A 9217-nucleotide genomic window follows, 5' to 3' on the forward strand; every position below is an offset into this window, starting at 1 on the left:
TAGTAACAATAGAGGAAGCTTCTGTGGAGTATAATAGTTAGAAATACAGATTTTGCTGCATTATAACGATAAACTCTATCTGAACACTGAGAACACAAAAATAGCACAGGATACAGCAATAGTTTGTGTTTGTTTGTGGCAATTCTTTAAGAAAAATGCATAAGTATTTGAAGCTGTTACATACCATGAAAAAACCCCAATCGCTTAATTGGGGGGAAAGGTGGTGATTTGGAGCAGCAGAGATGTTTTATCTCAAGTTAACTTCAAATCCTGCATGATATTTGACAGGCTGGTTAGTGGATAACATAAAGGGCTTTTGCCAGTCAGGAAGGTGTGTGCTTTGCATTCCTCTGTGCACAGGAGTAGAGACCATTTGCTAAAGAAATGACTTGTACTGATTTTGCCACCTTTTGGGTAAGGCCCAGAATGGGCATCAGCTGTCTGACTGCTGGACCCACAGAAGGACTTCAGCCATTGTAATACTGAGTGCTGAGTTTACCTGCTCTTAGACCACGTAAAACCTGGAGGAATTCACATCCATCTCGGGAAGCCCTGGCTCCTGACATAATGCACTGTGATACTCCTTCCACGTCTGCATTGAAATCTCTATTCTATCAAGGGGACTAGAACACAACTATTTATTTTTTTCTACTTTTTTTTTTCACAAAAATTACTTGAGTTGTATCTCCTATTGGTGATGTGTTGAGCTTGGCTGTATGTTCTCTGAGATTTTTAATGATGTGGTTCTTATTCTTGCAAAATTATAACTGTGAGTACGAGACAAATATTTATAACAGTAATAAGCCTCCCACTTCAATACCAATCTTCTGCTCTCAACTCTTTTGGAGTACTATTGCAATATGAACTTATTGTCAGTGAGTACTAACAACAGAAGAGAAAACAAAACGGGAACGTTTTTGGAAAGGAGCATGCCTAATGCATTTTCCCCTTTAATATTATGAAAAGCTTGTAATGAATTTTAGATCAGAATCACTGTTCAGTTAGAAAGACAGGAGAAGACCACTAGATGGTGGTAAAAACCCAAGCGTTTGCTAACAAAATCTGCGAAAAGAGAAGTTCAGATGGGAAAGAAGGGGAGGAGGAGCCACAGTTTGAGTACTGAAGTCAGTATTGCTTGGAGTCTATAAAAAGGCAGTTGCACAGTAAGTAATTTATACGTGGTTAGTCTTGACTGTATGGATTTACTAATTCCTTTTCCTCTACTTTTGTCATCTATTCCCTCCAAGGACTCCCTAGCCCCAGATGTCGGGAGAGGAGGGGGGCTGAAACTTCTGCTCTCTGGAGGAAAGGTTGTAGGCGATGAAGAGGAAGAGCAGCTGAAGGAGCAGCTCTGGTAAATAGGTACAGTTAATTCTTGATTGCAAATAAAAGGTTATTTTTAAAAACTGAAAATTATTTATCTTGTTATGATTTGAATTTTATTTGCAACAAGTCACTGACAATCAGTTTTAAATGTTCCCCTTATTAAGAATCCGATGGCTTAAAACTTGTCCTGAATACTGTCATTAACAAAAGAACACTGAATAAAATACTCACAATCTGGAATATACAAATTATTTTTATGACAGAATTCCACCCATAATGTTTCTGCATCCTTAGTGTATCCTGAAAGGTATGGATTTGCCTTGGTTAGATGTTTGTTACTATGCTCTTAAGTGAGCATGTTAGTATTTCACAGATAAGCTGCTTATGACACAGTTCGTATGAACTTAGGAAGTACAAAGGTCAGGAAAGCATTTAAATATTTTACTGAAAATGTTCAATTCTTAGTTGTGGCAATAATTCAAACTTCTATATATTGTATTCAAGTGACCAGGTTCTGCCAAACCCAATGTTATATTCTGCATTTCTGGGATCTGAGAATTGAGACTTTGAGAATTGTTGGTTGGTGTTCAGCAGAATTTCCAGGACATTGTTCTCACTTCTGGGGGACTGAATACAATAAACAAAACTCTGAAGGAAGTGTGCATTAATCTCTTTGTTAATTTGTGATTTTAATTTCCCAGTAAGGATGGGTAGAAAAACTCTGAGCCAATTGGAGGTTAATTTAGAATCAGTAGAAGAATATGGTGTAGAAAAGGCAGGATGTGTACAAGCCAGATTAAATGGAAATGGGTGATATTTGTTTTGTCAACTTCTGCCTGTTCTCATCATGCTTTATTTTTTTTTTTTTGGCAGGGTCTTCTGCCTTTTGGAAAATGCATTTAGCCTGCTCCTTGGCAAGTCCCTCAGAAAGAACAGAACGTGTTTGGTCGCAGAAATGAACATGTCCTCTCAACTGTATGTTTCTGAACTAAACCTGAGTGCCTTTGTTAGCAACTTTACTGTGCCTACTGTCAAGAGCAAGTCATCGCCATGTGAGCAAGTAGTTATTGCAGCTGAGGTGTTCCTAACTCTGGGCATTGTAAGCCTCCTTGAAAATATCTTAGTTATATGTGCAATAGTTAAGAACAAGAACTTGCACTCACCCATGTATTTTTTTGTTTGCAGTTTAGCAGTGGCTGACATGCTGGTTAGTGTGTCTAATGCTTGGGAAACCATAACAATATACTTAATAAACAATAGACACATAATTATGGAAGATGCCTTTGTCCGTCATATAGACAATGTCTTTGATTCAATGATCTGCATATCTGTGGTGGCTTCCATGTGCAGTTTGCTGGCTATAGCAGTAGACAGATATGTCACTATCTTCTATGCCCTGCGTTATCACAACATCATGACAGTGAAAAGATCAGGTCTTATTATTGCATGCATCTGGACCTTTTGTACAGGCTGTGGGATTATCTTCATTCTTTATTATGAATCAACTTATGTGATCATTTGTCTCATCACTATGTTTTTTACCATGTTGTTCCTCATGGTCTCACTGTACATCCATATGTTCCTTCTGGCTCGTACTCATGTGAAGAAAATAGCTGCTTTGCCTGGGTACAACTCTGTCCATCAAAGAACCAGCATGAAAGGAGCTATCACTCTGACTATGCTTCTTGGCATCTTCATTGTTTGCTGGGCTCCATTCTTCCTTCATCTCATACTGATGATATCCTGCCCTCAAAACCTCTACTGTGTTTGCTTCATGTCTCACTTCAACATGTACCTCATTCTCATTATGTGCAACTCAGTGATTGATCCCTTGATCTATGCCTTTCGTAGCCAGGAAATGAGGAAGACCTTCAAAGAGATAATTTGTTGCTATAGCCTGAGAATGGTCTGTGGATTATCAAACAAGTATTAAGAAAATAAAACCATACCAGGGAAGAGAATGTAAATGCAACATCTCGCTGCATCTTGTAATTCTGCTGAAGTGTTTATGGAATATCTTTCTCCAATCAGCTATCATGATTTCTACGGCAATCAGAAAGCATTTTTTAATACGTGATTTTACCTTTCGTTCCCTCCACACACCTCTCACATGGGTGGTAGGAGCTACTCAATGCATCTGTATTATGGGGAGAAAGAATATTTTGAATATCATTTACCCTGTTGAAGACTGGATCTTATAAGAGGATTGCAACAAGTGTGACCTGCCATGCTAATGAGCCCATCAGTGTCTCAGTGTTTCTCATTGTATTCTTTGTCTCTCTAGATATAGCATGGTTTATTTTGATGCTCAGAATTAACAGTTTTTTTACTATTTCCTTCTGAAGACAATAAACCAGAGAAGTAGCTCAAATTATCAGGGTTCACACACCTTGCTCAACAGTTAGGACTAATATATATGCACATATCAGCAGTCTTGTATTCCAGTCATGACTGCTACTGTCTTAAAATATGTATTATGTAAGAGGACAGTGTTACCATGAGATTTGCCAGGTTGAATACAGTATTTTTTTATATCTGACTATATGTCCTCTTGTCACTGTGGGGTAAGATATACCATAGGTGAATTTTAAGGCTGAATATGAAGACTGATCTGATTCTGTTTGTCTGTTTTCTTTATTCACCAGGGCTAGGGAAATAAAGGGTACATTTAAGGTCATGTAATGCCTGAAAAGTGGAAAGAATATCCCTTGTGTTGTGGTTTAGGGATGCTCTAAGACTGTCATGGTCAGTGGAAGAACTATGATTGATTCAGTGGGCTTTAGGTTATACCTCCAATGTGGAAATTCTTATCAGGTGTTAGGAAAATTTTTTTACCACAGGGGTGGTCAAACATAGGAACAGGTGCCCAGTGGTTATACAATCACTATCCTTGGAGATATTCAGAACTTGACTGACACAGCCCTGAACAATCTTCTCTGAGTTGAAATCTGACTCTAGCTTAGAAGTTGGCCTTGTTTTGAATGATTATGGATAGATGATATCCACAGGTCCCTTCCAGCTCAAATTATTCTGTCATTCTATGAAACAGATTGCGTATTATGATAAAATTATATTTTTTTTTCCCCTCCCAATTGAATCTCTTGTGTAAGAAGAATTGTAAAAGATTCTTGTCCACACATTTAGAAATATAGCATACTTTGTGTCTTCATTTCCTTTGGAGGTCTCTGGCAGGATAAGTAGGGTACATCTTTAGCATCAGAGTTATATATTTTGTCTGCTGCACCTTAAAATATATACTGCCTCCAGCTCACACATATCTCTCTCTGACATGAGTGGGGATGTTATTTTGAGTGGAGACACCTTATTATGTGGACTGTAAATATAATGGTTATATCAGTGCACTGGGCGCTGGAATTTTCTTTCAGCTATATCTGAAAACAGGATTTCAAAGGTATGTTTGTGGTTGGTACTGAGAATCTTGGCTTGTTTAAGTCCACCTCTTAACCCTATCCATAAATGGCACCTAAGAGTGGGCTCTTGCTGCTATGAATGTAAATAACAAAAGGAGACACTTCAATTGCATAGTGAAAGGCACCAGCTGATGTAAATAAATCATTAAATCTTCACTAGGTATTGCAAATAAGACAGTCTTGTACATAATTGCAAATTGATAAAGAGGAAGCCAAAACTGTAATAGCTTTGGGTATTTTCTTGAATTGTACATTACCTTTTTTGTTGGAAGTTTATTTGATGTTTAAGCAGATATATGAAGAAACTATTAAACTGGATTGCTGGAAACCCCACTATTATCTGTTATGTAACGTGTCCGCTAAACCTTATAGATTATTCACAGAGGGAATATTGCATTACAGGCTTTCATGTCTCAATTTAAACAGATGCTCTATTAAGGAACATATTCTGAAAGAGAGCTACAGACTAATAAAATGTATTTGTATTCATACCTATGTTCCTCTAGGTGACAGCATCACAACCTCATTATAAGCCTTACAGGTGGGGAGCTAAACCAGCTTAAGGGGGAAATGAAAGTATTTTCAAGAACTCACTAGATAGAACAGTTACTGCAAAAAAGGCTGTTTGCACTATAAGAATGAAGATAAAATACATGTCTCTGTGAGTCTGTGAGGTGTTTTAACCTGTTTTTTTCTCCTGTTTAGCTGCAGAATAAAACCAACGTTTAACATGCTTTCATTTCTACCAGAGCTTGGAAAACACTAAGTATTCTGATAGGTTTGTACAAGCAAACATTGTGTAAGTATGAAATCAGTTGTCAAAGGACAGTCACAAAAAAAATTAGCTGCTTGGCTGACATTGCACCATGTCCCCCACAGATAATGATACTACTCTTGCTTACACTGCCAGTCATTTATGGTTTGGTATCAGTCATTGGAAAGAAGCTCAAATCACACTATTTCTGTCCCAAAACCAACTTCTATTGCCCATTGTTGCTTTGATGACTGAACACTTCACTGCTTCTAACTTGTGTGTCGCTATTTTAGTCTTTAATAAGAAATTATTCTGAACTCTCTCCTGTTGCAGGTGACATCAACTTTTATAAGCTCATCTGCATTTTAAGTAGATGAGTAGGAGCAGGGAGAATATCAAAAAAACCCAAGCTAAACCAAACCAAAAAAGCACAAAAATTTCTAGCTGCACCAGAACTTCATCTAGTTAGAAGGGTGAATTCTTTAGTCTATAATAATGCAAAGGGTGGTTGATAATATGTAAATTGCTCTTGCAATCTTGTCTCCAGATTACACTGAAGTACTTCATACATTGCTCTAAGTTTTCCTTGCTTTAGTAGACTGAAGCGGAAGGTTGGCTTTTGCAAATGATGGCATTGCCTAGTTAACCCCATACCCAGCGTGCTCCTATACTATCATTAAGAAAATCTGAATCTTTTCTCCAGGCCAAGGCTGCAATAAGGTACCTGGAAATACTAATTTTCCAAGAGCCTTAGCATCACCTGTAACACAAAACAGCCATAACTGAATAGAGCAAAGAGGTTGTTTATGATCCTGGGCTTTATGATCCTGCTTCCCAAATGGGCACAAGTCTGCCACAAAGGGCTCTAACTACTGAGTACTACCACTTCTGGGGCTGGGCTGGGAGGGTTGGTTGCTTTCAGCTCTACAATCTACAGGCCTTCAACTTCCATGCAACCAGTGTCCAACTTCCTTTTGAGAATGGGTTGCACATTCCCACTCCTTGGGTTTCTCCTTTTAGAAAACCTTATCTGAGAGGTTCTCTGAAGACTTTAGAGGTGTTTTCCAGAAATCCTGTGGAAAATAATTTCAGAAACCACAGGAATTTTCTGCATTTCCTTTAAGAAAGCAGAAAAGATTTATACATCTGTGGAAAAGCATGCAACTCCCTCACACAGTCAGCTTCTAAAATCTCAAAGGACTCTGTTTTGTCTCCAAAGACTTACTGGGGATTCTCCTGCCTCTTTTGCACTAAATGCTGCTTCTGTTGCTGATTAGCTTCCTGTACAAAGGACCAGCTTGTGGTAACCACTGCTGCGTTCGGGAATTGCAGTGAATGGTTCCAGTCTTTAGCTGTGTTGGTTTGCATGCACAGTGCCATTTCTGTTAGGTAGAGTCAGTGAATAAGATATGGGAACACAGATGTGGAAATGGGGATCCCCATGTCAGGGATGGAGAGTCATGCAGGCTGCAGAGGAGCTGCCTGCATAAACCTCTGTGCTAGGTTATCTCCATGTGAGATGCTCTCCATCCATTTCTAATCTTATAATGTATTACAACTTGAGCTGTGTGCATCTTGGATCCAGCTTGTTCTTCATACAGGACAGAAAAGGAGAATCTGAGGTATGTATGTGTCTGTCTATTCTTACATAATGCTTATGTGTGTATAAGTTTACTTCCAAATATAGAGTATAATCACAAATGACATCAACAAACAAAACGTATGTGAGGATGTATAGTTTCTTTTCCCTTAACCTATCTGCTCTTTGCCATCCAGATATTTGTTACACTACTGTTGAGGTTTAAGCCCAGAGAGCAATTGAGCACCACACAGCCTCTCACTCACTCCTTCCCCCTCAAGGATAGGGAGAAGAAAATAAAACTAAAGGCTTGGGGATTGAGACAAGGACAAGGAAGGATGACTCACCCATTGTGGTCATGGGCAAAATACAGACTTCTTAGGGGAAGAAAAATAACATTAATTTAATTTGGACACCACCACCACCATCATTTACTTTACCAATCAAATAGAGTAGGATAGTGAGAAATAAACCCAAATCTTAAAAACACCTTCCCCCTACCCCTCTCTTCTTCCCAGGTTCAGCTTTGATCCCAAATTCTTTACTTCCTTCCCCTTGAGTGGCACAGGGGGGCAGGGGATGAGTGTTGCGGTCGGTTTGTCACCAGTTGTTTCTGCTGCTCCTTCCTCCTCAGGAGGAGGACTTCTCACACTCTTCCCCTGCCTCAGTGTGAGTTCACTTTCATGGGATACAGTCCTCCATGAACCTTCTCCAACATGAGTCCTTCCCATGGGCTGCAGCTCTTCATGAACTGCTCTCGTGTGGGTCCCTGCCACAGGCTACAGTCCTCCCAGCAACAGACTGCTCCAGTGCAGGCTTCCCTCAGAGTCCCGGCCTTCTTTGGGCACAGCTCCCTGCTCTGCATGGGGCCCTCCACAGGCTGCAGATGGGCATCTGCTCCAACAGTGACCTCCATGGGCTGCAGGAGAGTCTCTGCTCTGGCACACCTTCCCCCTCCTCCTCCTATGTTCCACTGACCTCGGTGTTTGCGTGTCCTCCTCACAACTCCTCCTTACAAGGCCCGTTCTTCCTCCCAGGTTCCCCTTCTTAAATATGTTCTCACAGAGGTGCAGCCACTGTTGATAATTGGCTTGGCCCTGGAGAGAGGTAGGTCTGACTTGGAGCCAGGGGAGATTTGAGAACCTTCTCACAGGAGCCACCTCTGTAGCCCCCTCCCCCACTACTAAAAACCTGCCACACACAAACCCAGTGCAACTACTTTCCAATTTGCATCTTGTTTTTCACATATTTCCTCCACCTGTGAACAAACTAACAACAGTATAAATCTGAAGTTGAAGAAAAAACCTCATGAGCTTTTTTGCATCCTGAGCTTTTGAAAATGATGGTAAATCAGTGTGACAGAACAAAGAGCTCCTCTGTAAACCATTACATTGTCTAGTAATATTTAAATTATTATGGTCCTTAAGTACTATCCCTAGAACAGTTTCTTCTTGAGCTGCTTTCCTAAAAAAACCCCTAAAAATGTGTGCTTGGCTGTACTGAGCACTGAGAGTAAAAGGTCTCCATCAAAATAAGGAGCAGCTGTTCAGGGGAATTACACAAAGTCTGGACATGTACATGGTAATCCTCTGGAATACCTTTACAGCTTCCAGCAAACTATAATTTAGGGACTTCTTGGGCAGGAGGTCATACTTACTGTTTTGTGACTGATAGCTCTCAATGAATGTTTCTTACAAGAATTTATCTAATCACTTTTTAATCCCTTTATACTCACCTGCAAAATCTTGTGACAGTAAGTTTCACAGTTTAGATATGCTGTGTGGAAAAGTGATTTTTTTTTCTTATAAAACATCTGCTTCGAAGTTTTCTTCAAAGCCCCTGAGTCCTTATGTTATAAAGAAGAGAAGTAACTGGTCCCCACTCACTTTCCCTGTGCCATTCGTTATCCTACTCCCTTATATTCCCCTATAAAGTTTCTCTTTTCCAGCCAAGGATTCTAGCCTATTTAATCTCTACTGGTACTTTCATACCTTGTCCTTATGTTGTTTTCTTAGATCTCCTATGTTCTTTCTGATTCAGGGGGGACCAGATGAGCATATAATAATCCAGATATAGGTGAAAACTAGATTTTCACAGTGTCAGATGATGCTTCATGTTTTGTTCTCT

At 39.7% G+C, this 9217-nt stretch overlaps 1 protein-coding gene across 3 annotated transcripts; it reads left to right on the plus strand.

The window, feature by feature from the left end:
- Positions 1–1113: 1113 nt before the first annotated feature.
- Positions 1114–5053, plus strand: MC5R (melanocortin 5 receptor). Of its 3 annotated transcripts, none has more exons than XM_009966700.3 (3): positions 1114–1163; positions 1248–1362; positions 2200–5053. In XM_009966700.3, exon 3 carries the CDS (start codon positions 2282–2284, stop codon positions 3257–3259), a length of 978 nt encoding a protein of 325 aa, XP_009965002.1. In that variant the 5' UTR covers positions 1114–1163; positions 1248–1362; positions 2200–2281; the 3' UTR covers positions 3260–5053. The 3 variants fall into 3 exon arrangements, with proteins under 3 accessions (XP_009965002.1, XP_032866473.1, XP_032866474.1); XM_033010583.2 differs by having other exon boundaries at positions 1152–1163; positions 1248–1354; XM_033010582.2 differs by having other exon boundaries at positions 1140–1354.
- Positions 5054–9217: the final 4164 nt, after the last annotated feature.

The sequence above is a fragment of the Tyto alba genome, unplaced genomic scaffold (genome assembly GCF_018691265.1).
Source record: "Tyto alba isolate M040663 unplaced genomic scaffold, T.alba_DEE_v4.0 Super-Scaffold_27, whole genome shotgun sequence".
Lineage (NCBI taxonomy): Eukaryota > Metazoa > Chordata > Aves > Strigiformes > Tytonidae > Tyto > Tyto alba.